This window comes from Bubalus bubalis, chromosome 14 (assembly GCF_019923935.1).
Source record: "Bubalus bubalis isolate 160015118507 breed Murrah chromosome 14, NDDB_SH_1, whole genome shotgun sequence".
Lineage (NCBI taxonomy): Eukaryota > Metazoa > Chordata > Mammalia > Artiodactyla > Bovidae > Bubalus > Bubalus bubalis.
This window is the reverse complement of record NC_059170.1, coordinates 42,065,562-42,082,453: the sequence shown is the minus strand read 5'-3', so window position 1 is coordinate 42,082,453 and position 16,892 is coordinate 42,065,562. Positions and strand designations below refer to the sequence as shown.

At 48.8% G+C, this 16,892-nt stretch overlaps 1 protein-coding gene across 1 annotated transcript; it reads right to left on the bottom strand.

Annotated features, from left to right (window-relative positions):
* Positions 1 to 1,777: 1,777 nt before the first annotated feature.
* THBD (thrombomodulin) lies at positions 1,778 to 6,299 on the bottom strand. Its single transcript, XM_006062808.3, has one exon. It carries the CDS (start codon positions 5,287 to 5,289, stop codon positions 3,553 to 3,555), a length of 1,737 nt encoding a protein of 578 aa, XP_006062870.1. The 5' UTR covers positions 5,290 to 6,299; the 3' UTR covers positions 1,778 to 3,552.
* Positions 6,300 to 16,892: the final 10,593 nt, after the last annotated feature.

Genomic DNA, 16,892 nt, shown 5'->3' with positions numbered 1-16,892 from the left:
TCCCCCACCAACCCCTCAAGACACAAAGCACATGCTCAACAAATATTTGCTGAACTGATCCAAAGGGTTTGGTCTGAGAACAAAAAAAAAAAAAGCCACATGAGCCGTCAGATTGAATTCTGACTCCTCCAGCCTGGCCTCCTTCCCCAGGCCCCGTGAGCCCTGGAACACTACCCACAAACACACACCACACACCCTGCTGAGACCAGGAGGCCTGGATGTCAACCACGTGAACAGAAGGCAGGGCTTATGGCCCGTTTTACAAGGGCCACCCACTCTGGTCTGAAGTGCTGAGGACTTGTTTTTAGGGTTAACTGACTTGTTCATACGGGGTCTTTTCAGAGAGAGGCTGAGGTTTGACAACCTCAAGTTCAGATGAAGCCTGTAGGTGGGGAGGTGCTTCTCTCATGGGACAGAAAGTGAAGGGCCTCAGCAAGGTCGACACCCACCCCACCAGTGTTCTCGGGTCCAAGATGCCCCGGTGACAGTTCTCTCCTCTGAGTCTTGAGCACTTGCTTTGGTTTTCTTGTGTTCTTGAAAAAATATCCCTCTTTGGAGGAAGACATCCTAAAGCAATGAGCCTTTAAAAAAAAAAAAAAAAGAAAGAAAGAAAGACACTTATATGATATTTATTTGGCCACACTGGGTGGCATTTAAAATCTTAGTTCCCCGACCAGTGATGGGACCCATGCTCTCTGCAGAGGAAGCAAGGAGTCTTCCTTGGACTGCCAAGGAATGCCAAGCAGTGAGCCTTTGAAAGTTAGTTTGACAGCTCCTTGGAAGCAGACCCTTTGGAAAAAATAGAAGGCCGGGCAGTGAGGACAATAGATAAGGTGTCACTCTCCCCTCCCCACCCCTAGCACGATTCTTTGGCAACTGCTTTGCCCCCATTCATGGAGTTCTTTCTTCATATGTACCTATTATTGAATCTGGTTTTTCGTTAGGCTTCCAACTACTGAGTGTAACTCCTGCTCTGGTCATCTCGGGAAGGTACGCGCCTGGGACCACCCAAACCTCACCACCATCCCCCTCGCTCCCACACACCCCAAAAGCCATCTCCTTCATCCAGAATGGTGTGTTGAAATCTTGCATTTCTATGACACCAATTACTCAGATTAAAACTGAGAAATTCAGCAGGATCCAAATATGTAAAAATATTTGGATATTTGACTAAGTCCAATTTTCTTCCAACTTCTGCTTTCTGAAAACTTTCAAACACTGCATATAAAATTCAGCCAGTTTCACCATCCCAGGAAGAGGGACCCAAGATATGCATGTATGAAAAAGACAGTATTTGTAATCTCCAAGAGAAACGAGGATGATTTCATACTGCATGAGACCTTGGTTTCTGAGCCACAGGGCGACTTTTGTGTTTGAATATCTCTGAGCCCAGATAATGCCGAATCATTTGTTGAGGGATACAGGGCCAAGATTCTGGAGATGCCCCAAGAAGGACTGCTTCTTTAACTCAGCCCAACAAATACTCCTATAATGTATTTTAAAACACATAGGCATAAGTCCTGTGTATGAAGTTGTCATGGTTACAGAAGAAAAATAAATATTTGTGCACACAGATACAACACGAAATCCTTCTACAGTGAAAACAATCTCCTCTGGAAAGACCTTCAAAAGTCAGCGATGAGCCAGAAGTGGATGGAGCTAGCAATGGAGTAGGGGCAGCCTTTAAACGCACCTCTTAGCATCTGCATTTTTCATAAGCCTTGCTTAATAGCATAAAATTAAGGGGCTGTGGGAATGAGGTGAACCAACACAAAAACCAAGAGCACTGTTATTTATTTTCTACAAGTGACATCATAAGCAGGAGTTTTGCCTGTGTTCTAGTTTATCTCAAATAAATAAATAACTATGTACAAATGTGCTGAGTTTACAAAACAATAGAGGAAAACCTTTGCATTACAAAAGATACATTTACATGATACATTTTTTTCCATACACTAAGCATTTCATTCCTAGCTTACTTGAACCAAAGACCCTGTGTAGCAATGTCTAAAGGTGTGTACCTAGGCTCTTCTACCAGAAAGCAAAGCTATAAAAGGAAAATTCCTCAGTTAATTCCTCAGTTTCTTGAATATAGGGCCTGACTTGGCCTGCTACTTATTACTCATATTTAATCTGTTCCAGAACATTGGCAGCTGTCTGGAACAGCTCTCTTCAAATATACGGAGCAGACAGCCCCCTGCTGAACTTGTTAAAATGTAGATTCTTGTGCAGTAGGTGGGATGGCGCCTGAGGGCATTTCTAACCAGCTTGCCGGGGCAGCTCCCACCTCCTGGACTGCATTCCAAATGGCTGGGCTCAGAAAACTCTTCCTCCAATGTGGGAGAAATCCTGGAGGGCCTGATCAAGAAGAGGCCCTAACCGGCCATGCTGCAGCTTCCATCCCCAAGCTCCCAAATTCAAAAAACCAGTAGAGCTGGTTTTATTTGGGCCCACAAATGACAAGGACCATGAGAGTCCAAATAGCCACTGGCGTGAATTCTGCAGCTGAAACTTTCTTACACTATCTCCTGGGATGGGCTTCCATCTCCTCTCAATTCAGAGCAACCTTTTTCAATATTTTCACAAATAACTAATAATAATCATAGGAAAAGACACTGCATAAGAAACTTAATGATGACTACTTTCCAAATCAAAACAGCAACAACAACAGTAAAACCCAGGTTCATTGTTTGAAAATAAAAATGAAAATCTTGGGTTGAATTCTTAGGTCAGTCCAGCAACATGAGTCTAATAAATGCCCTTTATATTTTAACCTTTCTTAAAATGCTATTGCTCTGGAAGCCTGAAATCTCAGGATAAAATAGCAACTCTGGTGAAAGAACAGGTTCTCAACCGTTCTTATTTCTAGTGTTTTTCTTTCTGTTTCACAAAGCAGTTCTGCCCAAGCAGACAGCTAAGAGCAGAAAAATAGGGTCCATATAGAGACAGGGTGGCTCAGGTAGGTCAGCTGAGTTCCTGGAAGGGGAAATTTGGGAGAAATGAAAAGGATGAAATGGGGCTTAGCTTCATAAACACAAGAGGGCTGGAAAAACTTCACCAAGATAGTGTAAGGATCCCAAGACAAATGGGAGCACACACATAAATAGAGCAGGAGGGAGAGGGGAGGGGAGGAAGGCGTGGTGTTGGAGACACACAGGGTAGGGAAAAAAGCAGAACAAAAAATAAATATTGGGGTCATTATCCTTGACTCAGTGTCACTCATTAGTCCGCTGGAATGATGTCTGCCCCCAGGCTGCCAGCCAAGAACACCCCCCCCCACCCCGTGCCCCTTGGTGAGGGCACAGGACACTTTGCAACCTGTCACAATGAAGCTGTCATCCCTGCTTGCTTGTCTGATGACATCATGGAAGTGGCTGGGGCCAAACTTCCAACGCCCCCTTTCCTCTCCTCCATAGCCAAGTGCAGAAGCAGTGAAAGAAGAGGGGCGAGGGGTCTTCTATTCTGACGCCAGCTAAGGTGCTTGGGGCGGGGGACGGGGAGAGAAAGGCTGAGGGGCCGGGAGGCGGGAAGGAAGTCTGGATACCAGGCTTCTCAGAGTTTCTGAGGTGTCCGCTCAGTCTTCACCTGCTGCAGCATCAGCTCCTTGGCGGGGACCCCGCACTTGTACTCCAGCTCCCCCCGCGAGGAGCCCTGCTTCTTGCGCAGGTGGCAAAGGAGGGCCAGAAGCGCCACCACCAGAGACAGGCTTGCAATGGAGATGCCCACGAGCACGCCCGAGTGCAGGGGACCAGCAGGTGCCGGCGAGGGGCGTGCGGTGGCGCCCGGAGTCGGGCTGACGGGGAGCTCCCCAGAGCCGCCATAGTCCTCCGGGGTGCCCCGGTCCTTATTCTCCTGGATGGGGTCACAGTCGGTGCCAATCTGGCCAGAGAGGGCCGAGTCAGGCCCGCAGATGCACTCGTAAGTGCCGGGGAGGTTGTGGCACTGGCCAGGGCAGACGTTGGTGTCACACTCGTTGATGTCCGTGCACTTGGAGCCCTCGTCTATGATATAGCCTTCGGGGCACCGGCAGACGGTCGGGTCGTGGGGGTCGCAGTCAGCCGGGCACGAGGTCTGGTTGCAGAACATCCGGCACTTGTGCGGGGCACCGGGGACGGGCGCGAAGCCCTCGGCGCAGATGCACTTGTGTTCGGACCGGCCCACCGGCTGGCACTGGTACTCGCAGTTATTGTCAAAGCATGGGTCCACGGGGTCCACGCACTCGCCGTCCACCAACTCATAGCCAGTGTCGCAGTGGCACTGGAAGCCGCCCTCCGTGTTGACGCAGCGTTGCGGGCACGGATTGGGCAACTGCGCGCAGTCGTCCACGTCCTCACATCGGTGCTGGTCGGCGGCCAGCTGGTAGCCTGCTTCGCAGATGCACGTGTAGTTGCCGAGCCCATGGAGGTGGCAGAAGTGCTCGCAGAGTTGGTGGCACGGGTGCTCGGCCGGCAGCCCGCAGGAGCGCCCGTCCGCCTGCAGGGCGGCGTCCGCCGGGCACAAGCAGTTCGAAGCCCCAGCACTCTCCTTGCACTCGTGCTGGCAGCCGCCGCGCTCGACGCCGCAGGTCCAGGCGCCCGGGGCTTCCCTGCTCCAGCGCCCCTCGGTCTCCCCTGGCGGCGCCGCGCACTCCAGCTCCACCCCGAGGGGCGCCACCGCGGCCGTACTGCCCAGCGGCAGCGCCTGAAAGTCCGCGCCGCGGGCTCCGAAAGGGGTGCCATAGGTGATCGAGAGGCCCGCGGCCGCCGTGGCGCCAGGCTCCACAGCCAGCGGCCTGCAGGAGGCGGCGAAGTGGAACTCGCAGAGGAAGCCGTCGGCCTCCGCGTCGCACGGCCGCTCCTCCCAGGCGGGCTCTCCCGGTGCCAGCGCCCCGGCCGCCGCCGAGACGGCGACGCACAGCGGACCGCAGAGGAGCGCCCCGTCGTCGTGAGGCCGCGCCCACCTGCTGAAGCTGGTGCGGTTGTCGCCCGTCACCCACTGGAAGCCGCGCAAGGGCCCGGAGTGCTCTGGGTCGTCGCAGCCTGGCGGGCGCTGCAGACCGATCCAGAGGCGCGGGCCGTCGCCGCTCAGGAGCAGGGAGATGACATCTTCGGCCACCGAGGAGCGCACAGTCATCAGGTGGCCCTGCAGGCGCTCGCAGACTCGGCTGGCGGCGAGGAAAGTCGCAGGGCCCCGGAAGACGGCGAAGCAGTCAAGATCGACGCACTGGCCGCCGAGGGGCTGCGGTTCAGGGGGTGCCGGGAGCCCCAGGCCTGCGGGGGCCAGCACGCCGAGGAGCAGGACGCGCAGCATAGTGTCCGCACGCCGCGCACAGAGTCCCGGCTGTGGCAGAGAGACGCGGGGAGCCCCCGGCGACAGCTGCTCGCGTCTGTCTCCGACCCTGCGCGTCCGGCTGTGGCGAGGCAGTCTCTGACAGGCCACCAGGCTCGGGCTCGAGTTTATAAGTGAGCGGTCCCCCTCCCTGGACGTTCGGGAAAAGGAAGGAAGTGCCTGGTGGGAAGGGCTGATGCTGCGTTCTCGGATTACTGGGTCCTCCGGGCGCCCTGCGCCCGCCCTCGCGCCCGGGATCACCTCGCCCGAGGATGAGTAAATTCAGCCCTGCCTGCGAGGTCCTCGGGCGGGGCCGGCCGCGCAGGCTCCCGGGGGGCCCCGCACCTCTGTCAAGGGAGACCCGCCCCGCCAACCGGCCCCAGGCGCGCCGCCCTATGAGGGGCTTAACAGGCTACCCTCCTGAATCTCCTTGTCCTCTTTTCCTTCATCAGTGTGTTGTTACCAACTAATTCAAGGAAAGCCTGGATTGCGGAGCTCTTGGAAGACGAGACTGGGCGAGAAGGGCTTAGAATGGGGGACGGAGGAGGGCGGTTCCGTAATGCCTAGGACCTACAGGGCTTCGGGAGAAGGTGCCCGCCACCCAGAGGGTTTGGAGAGGGGCTGCCTAGAGCTTGGCCTTGCACACACACACACACACACACACACACACACACACAAACGCGCTCTCAAGGGGAGCTAGCCGACCGGATCCGCCAGGGCGCCTAGTTCAGGAGACCGAGGTGCTTGGAGACAGAAGGCGTGGCTGGGGCCACCCTCTGCCAAGGAGGAGGACTGGCCTAACACTCGGACCCTGGGGGACCCACGAGTCCCTGAGCGCAAGCTACCACGGCCAGACCTCATCTCGTTGCGTAAGGAAGTCGCGGAGACACTGTCAGGGCCCCAAATCTCGTCACCTTTAGGAAGTGGCGGCAGACGAATTCCTGCGGACCCCTGTAGGGGAGCGAGTTAGCTTGAGTGGTCTGAGTTTGTCCATCATCTCAGAGAGGCAGTGCAATTCACACCCCCAAAGGGACGCACGGGGTGCCCTCGCGGGGAGGGTCTGTCTGTTGGGGTCTTTTCCCCAACAGATCAGATGGATACAGGGGCGCACAGAGATGCCACTTGATCCGCAAAGGACACGGACGAGGGGCGATTAAGCGCGTGTGAGGGGTGGGGAGCGCTGGGAGGAGGAGACTGGAATCTGTCACTTTCGCGACCTTATCCGCTTACTCACTTGGCAGGAATGCGGAGGGGTCAGTCCAAAGCCCAACCGAGAGTGGCAAATTTATTTTTTGTTGTGTGTGTGTGTGTGTGTGTGTGTGTGTGTGTGTGTGTGTTTAACACCCTGTGCCATCCTCCGCTGCGGTCACTCACAGCGATACGCCAGGTGGCGGCGCTGTTGAACTCTAAACGAAGCCAAAGAAACGGCGATCCCCGAAGTTGGGCTGAAAAGATTCCTTATGCAGAGTCCTTTCTCCGGGCAGGACTCGTGGATCCCCTTCTGACCCTGGGGTCGGGCCCCCCCACGTCCAGCAGAGCCCAGAACTTGCTAAAGAGCAGGACAGCGTGGCGTCGTCACGTGCTGAAGACAGACACCCGCTGGCGAATGGACCGTACTGTCTGCAGTGACCAAGGGGGCGGGGCGGGGCCACCCCCGAAAGTGCAAGGGGGTGGGGGGAGGCACGCTTGACTATCCCGCTACCCCCGCACCCCACGCAAAGTGACACGGACATTTGAGGCTTCCTGGATTGGGCCAGCGGAGAAGGCAATGGCACCACACTCCAGTACTCTTGCCTGGAAAATCCCATGGATGGAGGAGCCTGGTGGGCCGCAGTCCATGGGGTCGCTAAGAGTCGGACAAGACTCAGCGACTTCGCTTTCATTTTTCACTTTCCTGCATTGGAGAAGGTAATGGCAACCCACTCCAGTGTTCTTGCTTGGAGAATCCCAGGGACGGGGGAGCCTGGTGGGCTGCCGTCTGTGGGGTCGCACAGAATCGGACACGACTGAAGCGACTTAGCAGCAGCAGCAGCAGGATTGGGCCAGACTGCACCTAGAGGAGGAGGAAGGAAAGACACCCCCCTTCCTCGCCCCCCGCCCAAGATCGGAGAGTCTCGCAGCCTGGGCTGGATCCGGGCAGGCACTGGCCGGACATCCCACTGGCTTCGGGACCAAGTTAGGGGCCACGACTCCGTGCACGGCCACCCTGGAGAAGTTGTCTCGGTGCAGCCAATCGGGGCCGGGCGGGGCTCCAGACACAGGCTGGAACTCGCCACTTTAGAGACCTCAAAGGTGGACACCTGAGACAGGAAGGGAGGCAGGGCCAGCCACACCCTTTGTGCCTCTTTTACAAAGGATTTCAGGACTGTGTTGGAGGAAGCCTCAAACAAAGGGTGGGGCCCTCTGAGCCCGCGCCAACCTTTAAAGGAGTTGAGGGACATTCTAGCCTCAGGTCTGGCCCCCACCAAGGTGGGTCAATTCTTGGATGTTCTCCCATAAATATTCAAAGAGCTGTATCAAGTGTGGGAGGCAACTTTTTTTCTTAAGAGACATTAAACAAACAAACAAACAAATTTTCTAATTCCAACATGAACACCTGTTCTTAGATGTATTAACCCCTAGGTCCCCTGATGCTTGGAACCCATTCCAGTATTCTTGCCTGGGAAATCTCATGGAGGAGCCTGGTGGGCTATGGCTGACAGAGTTGGACATGACTGAGTGACTAAACCACCAACCCCACCCACTGGTGCAGATCCTGCTTGGCACTGTTTCTCTCCAAAGCACGTGGGCAGCTGTCCCTGCTCTGACTTAGAATTTAAGCCTCTGAGGTGGGGAGATGGGTGGAAATACACAATTTCAGGTGCTCAGGGCTTCCAGGCGGTAAGATGCAGGGCTGACTCCCAAATGTTGGTGATAAAATCTCCCCACCCATGGAAACGACTGTCATTAGCACTTGAGGATGTGGGGGAAGGAGGGATGTATAGCTTATGCAATACAATAACCATAATCCCCTATGGTTCAGATCAGATCAGATCAGATCAGTCGCTCAGTCGTGTCCAACTCTTTGCGACCCCATGAATCACAGCACACCAGGCCTCCCTGTCCATCACCAACTCCCGGAGTTCACTCAGACTCACGTCCATCGAGTCAGAGATGCCATCCAGCCATCTCACCCTCTACTGTCCCCTTCTCCTCCTGCCCCCAATCCCTCCCAGCATCAGAGTCTTTTCCAATGACTCAACTCTTCACATGAGGTGGCAAAAGTACTGGAGTTTCAGCTTTAGTATCATTCCTTCCAAAGAAATCCCAGGGCTGATCTCTTTCAGAATGGACTGGTTGGATCTCCTTGCAGTCCAAGGGACTCTCAAGAGTCTTCTCCAACATCACAGTTCAAAAGCATCAATTCTTCAGCGCTCAGCCTTCTTCACAGTCCAACTCTCACATCCATACATGACCACAGGAAAAACCATAGCCTTGACTAGACGAACCTTTGTTGGCAAAGTAATGTCTCTGCTTTTGAATATGCTATCTAGGTTGGTCATAACTTTCCTTCTAAGGAGTAAGTATCTTTTAATTTCATGGCTGCAGTCACCATCTGTAGTGATTTTGGAGCCCAGAAAAATAAAGTCTGACACTGTTTCCACTGTTTCCCATCTATTTCCCATGAAGTGGTGGGACTGGATGCCATGATCTTCGTTTTCTGAATGTTGAGCTTTAAGCCAACTTTTTAACTTTCCACTTTCACTTTCTTTTTTTTTTTTTTCCACTTTCACTTTCATCAAGAGGTTTTTTAGTTCCTCTTCACTTTCTGCCATAAGAGTGGTGTCATCTGCATATCTGAGGTTATTGATATTTCTCCCGGCAATCTTGATTCCAGTTTGTGTTTCTTCCAGTCCAGTGTTTCTCATGATGTACTCTGCATATAAGTTAAATAAGCAGGGTGACAATATACAGCCTTGACGAACTCCTTTTCCTATGTGGAACCAGTCTGTTGTTCCATGTCCAGTTCTAACTGTTGCTTCCTGACCTGCATACAAATTTCTCAAGAGGCAGATCAGGTGATCTGGTATTCCCATCTCTTTCAGAATTTTCCACAGTTTACTGTGATCCACACAGTCAAAGGCTTTGGCATAGTCAATAAAGCAGAAATAGATGTTTTCCTGGAACTCTCTTGCTTTTTCCATGATCCAGCGGATGTTGGCAATTTGATCTCTGGTTCCTCTGCCTTTTCTAAAACCAGCTTGAACATCAGGAAGTTCACGGTTCACATATTGCTGAAGCCTGGCTTGGAGAATATTGAGCATTACTTTACTAGCGTGTGAGATGAGTGCAATTGTGCGGTAGTTTGAGTATTCTTTGGCATTGCCTTTATTTGGGATTGGAATGAAAACTGACCTTTTCCAGTCCTGTGGCCACTGCTGAGTTTTCCAAATTTGTTGGCATTATTGAGTGCAGCACTTTCACAGCATCATCTTTCAGGATTTGGAATAGCTCAACTGGAATTCCTATGGTTATTTAAACTAAAACTTATTAAAGTTAGAAATTCAGTTTCTCAGTCTCCCTAGTTACAGCAAGTGCCCCACTATAGGGGCTGCTACTACTGCTACTGCTGCTGCTAAGTCACTTCAGTCGTGTCCGACTCTGTGCGACCCCATAGACGGCAGCCCACCAGGCTCCCCCGTCCCTGGGATTCTCCAGGCAAGAACACTGGAGTGGGTTGCCATTTCCTTCTCCAATGCATGAAAGTGAAAAGTGAAAGTGAAGTCGCTCAGTCGTGTCCAACTCAGCGACCCCTTGGACTGCAGCCTACCAGGCTCCTCCGTCCATGGGATTTTCCAGGCAAGAGTACTGGAGTGGGGGCTAGTTACAATAAATTAGACATTACTGAGAAAACACTTGATCATCACAGGAACTGCTTTTGGGCCCTGCTGGTCCACACAAGGACTTCCCTGGTGGCTCAGATGGTAAAGCATGGTCCACACAAATTATCTCAAGGAAGATATTGGTGGGGGCACGTGAGTATCCCTTCTAAGATTCCAAGTACACTGTCTTACAATCATTGTTGTTTTCAAGATAATGGCCGTAAAAACTGTCATCAGAGTCTAGAAGGGAAATGTTAAGAAGAGTGTAGAAACTGTTTTTGTTTTTGTTTAGTTGCTAAGTCCTTTCTGACTGTTTGCAACCTCACAGACTGTAGCACACCAAGCTCCTCTATCCTCCACTATCTCTCAGAGTTTGCTCAGATTCATGTCCACTGAGTTGGTGACACTATCTAACCGTCTCATCCTCTACCGCACCCTTCTCCTTTTGCCTTCAGTCTTTCCTAGCATCAGGGTCTTCTCCAATGAGTCAGCTATTCACATCAGGTAACCAAAGTTTTGAAGCTTCAGCTTCACCAACAGTCTTTCCAATGAATATTCAGGGTTGATTTCCTTTAAGATTGACTGATTTGATCTCCTTGGTACTTAACTAATGAATACATTGGGCTTCCCTGGTGACTCAGTAGTAAAAAATCCACTTGCCAATGCTGGAGATGCAGGTTCAATCCCTGGGTCAGGAAAATTCCCTAGAGAAGGAAATGGCAACCCACTCCAATATTCTTGCCTGGAAAATCCTATAGATGGAGGAGCCAGGCAGGCTATAGTCCATGGAGTCGCAAAAAGAGTCAGACACAACTTAGCAACTGAACAACAGTAAGATAGTACATCAATATTGTGTTTAACCTGGATGTTAATTATAATAATTTAAGTATTAAGAAGAAAGACATTTAAAAGGTAAGAACATCATGTGTATAAGCCATAACAATATTAAAATGAAGACACAAAAATAAAGTCTCTGTGATGATGCATCAACATACATATGATTCTAGAAGTGGAAATTAAATGCCTGGTGAGCAAATGTTATTCAATAAACAACAGCCTGGCACCTAGCAAGGTGCAGATTTTACTAAATTTTTGCTGTCAGCCAGACTTTCTTCAAGAACAAGATGAAAATTGACAGTCCTTTGTTGGCCTATTTTTATAAAAGAAAATATGTTGCATCTACCCAAACCCAATATTTGATAACATATTTGATGGTGAAAGACCGAAAGCTCTACCCCTAAGGTCAGAAACCAGACAAAGGTGCCTGTTCCTGCCATAGGGTGCTGGAGGTTCTAGCTAGATTCTGTCCAGGGCAGTTCTGCATAGAAATGAAATAAAAGGCATCCAGATTTAAAAGGAAGACATAAAATTATCTCTTTATTGATCATATTGCCTTGCTTATATGCAGAAAATCCTAAGAAAACTATCCAAAAGCCATAAAATCTAATAAACAATTTCAGCCTTACAGGAAGTAAAAGCAATACCTAAAAACCATTTGCATTTCTATACAGTAAGAATGCACAAATTTAAAATGAAATTAGAAAACAATTTCATTTACAATAGTATTAAAAAGTTACTTAGGAATACATTTAACAGAAGAAGTGCAAAAATACATACTCTGACAACTACAAACAATGTTTAAAGACATTTTAAAAGACCTAAATAAAGGAAAAGATGTTATGTTTATGGATTGGAAGATTTAATATGGTTAAGCTGACAAAACTCCCCAAATTAATGTACAGAGTCAATACAATCTCTATTAAAATATCTGCTGATTTTTCTACAAAAATTGTCATACTGATCCTAAAATTCAGAAGGAAATTCAAGGGGCTCTGAAAAACCAAAGTAATCTTGGAGAAGAGAAACAAGACAGGAGGACTCACACTTCTTTATTTCAAATTTTACTGCAAAGCTACAGTAATCAAAACAGTGTGGTTCTGGCATCAGAAAAGACCTAATCAGTGTCTTTGGCACAGAATTGAGTCCAAAAATAAACCCTTTGAATATATACAGTTGGCCAATAAGCACATGAAAAGATGCTCAATAAGAAAATTTTTTATATTTAATCAATTCAGTCAATTTTTACAAGGATGGCAAGACAGTTAAATGGAGGAAAGAATAGCCTTTTTTACTGTAGCCATCCTAGTGGGAGTGAACTGGTATCTTACTGTGGTTTGATTTACATTTCCCACCAATGACATTGAACATCTATCTTCATGTGCTTATTGGCCATTTGTATGTCTTCTTTAGATGAATACTATTCAGATTCTTTTTTAATTTTTATTTTTTAATTGAAGGACAATTGCTTTATGGAATTTTGTTGTTTTCTGTCAAACCTCAACCTCAATCAACCATAAGTGTACATATATCCCCTCCCTTTTGAACCTCCTTAGCATCTCTCTCCCCATCCCACCCCTCTAGGCTTATACAGAGCTCCTGTTTGAGTTTCCTGAGCCATATAGCAAATTCCTGTTGGCTGCCTATTTTATATATGGTTGCAACCCCATGGACTGCAGCCTACCAGGCTCCTCTGTTCATGGGATTTTCCAGGCAAGAGCACTGGAGTGGGGTGCCATTGCCTTCTCCAATGTAAGTTTCCATGTTACTCTCTCCATACATCTCACCCTCTCCTCCCCTCTCCCCATGTCCATAAGTCTATTCTCTATGTCTATTTCTCCATTGCTGCCCTGTAAATAGATTCATCTGTACCACTTTTCTAGATTCCAAATATATTTGTTAGAATACAGTATTTATCTTTTCCTTTCCAACTTACCTCGCTCTGTATAATAGGTTCTAGGTTCATCCACTTCATTAGAACTGACTCAAATATGTTTCTTTCATGGCTGAGTACATCGTGTATATGTACCACAACTTTCTTATCCATTCATCCAGATAAGGGGGATAGGGATAACTTCCTTATCCCCCTTATCCAGTCCTTGGGGGTCTGAGAACAGACCTGCAGGATGCTTTGGTAGCCCCCTGCCCCTCCCACCCCCGGGTGATGGAGTGAGACCATCTGGAAGTTGGGCAGAAGGGGGCCCTGAGGAGAAAAGGAGTCACAGAGAGCAGCTGTTAGGAGGGAGCTCTGCTCGGGGTCAGGGGCTGCCAACACTGAATCCTTTCTTCAGAAATCCCACTCTGAGTCACAGGTCCAGGGGGTGCCCAGCGTTTGGTCAAACTCTGTGGGAAGGGGGATGGGAGCAGCTCCCCGCTGGGAACTCCTGACCTCAATCACCTGCACCCAGAGCTACCCCACCCACAGAAGGAGAGGGAAGCATTCACACACACCCAAACCCTGGGAATGCTCTTCAGGCTGGGAATAATTCTGAAGCCAGATTTAAGAGAAGTGCTGGCAAAGGCTTCTGTTTAGAGTTTATTCTCCTTTGGAAGGGACTTTGGGGACATTCAGCAAGACCCAGCCTTCCGGGGTCCCTTACAACACCCTTCCCAGGAAAGAGGACCTACCTACCTCATGTTCCAACAGGTGACGAGGACAGAAGCTTCCTCCTTGGAGCTGGATGACACTTTTAAGCTTCTGGTGGCCAGCTGGCCACTGAAGAACTTGGAGTCAACAGATGCATGGGAAAATCCTGGCAGCATCATCCATGGTGCACAATTAAAACTCCAGCTGGTCCTACCGCAGCCGGGATAAATACACACAGCTGGTAACAAGAAAATCCAGAACTTGAAATACACCACAGAGACACTTTATGGCTGTTTTCTTGCAGTACTTACTCTTCTGCTGTCTTCCCGTGGTCTTGAGCATGGACAAGATTTTTGTATTTTATCTAAAAGTCTTGTTTCATGGTGAATTAAGCAGTCTCTGAATCTGGGGGAAATCATGATTGGAAAAAATATCTATTTGGCTTCCTGTTTCCCAGAAAGTCTTTGCCGCTGTTTCCATTTCTGGCCCAGCATCTTTCCAAAGAGTTGAGAATGTCATTTAAATGAGTCAGTCCCCAGAGCTCAGTGGAAGTGACAAAAATGTGGACTGAACGTTTGCGCATCGCCAGCTCTGGTCGAGTGAGTGGCAGCTGGGGTCGGAAACAGGCAGAGGGAAAGGAAGGAATCTACTAGCCAAGTGGCTGCCTTGCTCCCCAACATGAGGTCCCAGACCAGCATCCTTGTCTGGGGACTGCTTCCAATGTGCCATCTCTGATGGGCTTAGCCTGTGCTTCCTGAATCAGGATCTGCCTTTGACAAGACCCCCTCCTGGGAGCGTGGGGGGCACACACTCCCCCCGCCAAGTGGTTGTTCTGGGGAAGGACCTAGCCAGGCAGCAGAATGGCCTCACTGAGACCTTGCAATAAACCAGCCCCTTCCCTGCTTGCCCCCCACAGAGGTTCACTGACCCTCTCTAGTTTGTGGAAAGGAGCTCTGAGACCAGCAGAATCACCATTACATCTTATCTCTGTAAACACCATTCATCACCTCAGACTTGTCAGAAAGGCAAATTCCTGAGCCCTCACAGACCTCTTGAGTCAGAAACTCCAGGGCTTGGGCCCAGACACCTGCGTCTATTTGGTTCCTTCACTGTAATCGGATTACTGTTTCGTGCAGCTGACTACCTGCCCAGTTGGCACAAACGTGAATAAATTACAGTGTAGCTTCCTGGGTTGCCATCTCTCTGGTCTAATTTACTTAAACTTAAAAGCTGATTTCTATTTTTAGTCAAATATCATCATTAAATAGTACCTTCTATATGTTCACGAGGTCACATCCCTCAAACCAAAGGTCAACAAAAGGGACAGATAGTCAATATTTTATCACAATGGTGGGCACATAAGATGAACTTGAACAAGTCCAACTGCTCTTAGCTCTGTTTTTATGATAGATAAGCGCCCTGAAACTCAACCTCTGTTCTCAAATTAAGGATAAGAGCTACATCCTAGGGCTAGACGACAAAATCTGGATCCTAGGATGAATCTCTGAGTCTGCTTCATGGACACTCAGGATGGGCAGGGGAATCAGACAGATCCGTGAGGCAAGCACTGAGTACTTATTCCGTACGGCTGCTGCTGCTGCTAAGTATGCTGCTGACAGCACTGACACGTGTGTTTATTCCGATATCCAAGTCTCACTGGCCAGAGATTTTATGAAGGTCCATGGCCCTCAAAACTTCAAGTTCATGAGGACATATGATCACCTCCAAGAACCTACACACCAAGGTCATACACCACTAATGGACTCCTCTTTAATATTAATCTAAAATTAACAGTGTCAACAATAAATAGAGAAACTGAGGCATGGGAAAAAATCAAATTACTTTGTCAAATCTCATTCATTTAGATGAGATAGAGGAGCATGTGTTTGTCTTGCTGGGTAAGGAAGGAAAGTGGGTCAGAAAATGTGAAAAGTCTGAATGAGAGAATGTTTAGGGCAACAAGGCAGACACTCTTGGTTGGCTGACTCCTCCCCCATCCACAACCCTTCACAACCTTGCTCTCTAATGACCCTCCCAGTGGTCAGCCTACAGACAGTCATGTTATTCAATTTTAGCCAACACAATATTTTTTAAAACTGCTTGGAGGGCTATCTGAAGGATCTTTCAAAAAAGACAAATATAGGATCTGTTTCTGGTAAAAAAAAATAATAATAATTCTGGAAAAAAATATGAAAACAGCTATTTGAAGGCACTGGGTAATGACCAGCCTCAGATAGAAACTGGAGGGATTTATCCCTTCAAAGAAGGAAACCACTTTGGGTGAGATTCATATTTATTCATACTTTATCCCAAGCACACTCTCAATTTATGAGGTGTGGGGCAACTAAGACCCCTTAAGAGAATGAAAAGACAAGCCATGGACTTGGAGAAAATCTTTGTAAAAAAAAAAAAATTGATAAAGGACTGATACCTAAAATATACAGCTGCTGCTCCTGCTGCTGTTGCTTCAGTTGTATCCAACTCTATGCGACCCCATAGATGGCAGCCCACCAGGCTCCCCCGTCCCTGGGATTCTCTAGGCAAGAACACTGGAGTGGGTTGCCATTTCCTTCTCCAATGCATAAAGGTGAAAAGTGAAAGTGAAGTCACTCAGTCGTGTCTGACTCTTAGTGACCCCATGGACTGCAGCCCACCAGGCCCCTCCATCCATGGGATTTTCCAGGCAAGAGTACTGGAGTGGGGTGCCATTAAAATTCAACTGTAAGAAGACAACCCAGTTTTATTTATTTTTTTCTTTTTATTTTAATTGCAGGCTAATTACAATATTGTAGTGGATTTGCCATACATTGACATGAATCAGTCATGGGTGTACATGTGTTCCCCATCCTGAACCCCTCTCCCACCTCCTTCCACATCCCATCCCTCAGGGTCATCCCAGTCCACCAGCCGTGAGCTCCCTGTCTCATGCGTTGAACCTGGACTGGCGATTTATTTCACATATGATAATATACATGTTTCAGTACTATTCTCTCAAATCATCCCACCCTTGCCTTCTCCCACAGAGTCCAAAAGACTGTTCTATACATCTGTGTCTCTTTTGCTGTCTCACGTATAGGGTCATCATTACCATCTTTCTAAATTCCATATATATGCGTTAGTATACTGTATTGGTGTTTTTCTTTCTGACTTACTTCACTTTGCATAATAGCCTCCAGTTTCATCTACCACATTAGAATGGATTCAAATGTGTTCTTTTTAATGGCTGACTAATACTCCATTGTGTATATCTACCACAGCTTTCTTATCCTTTCTTCTGCTGATGGACATCTAGGTTGCTT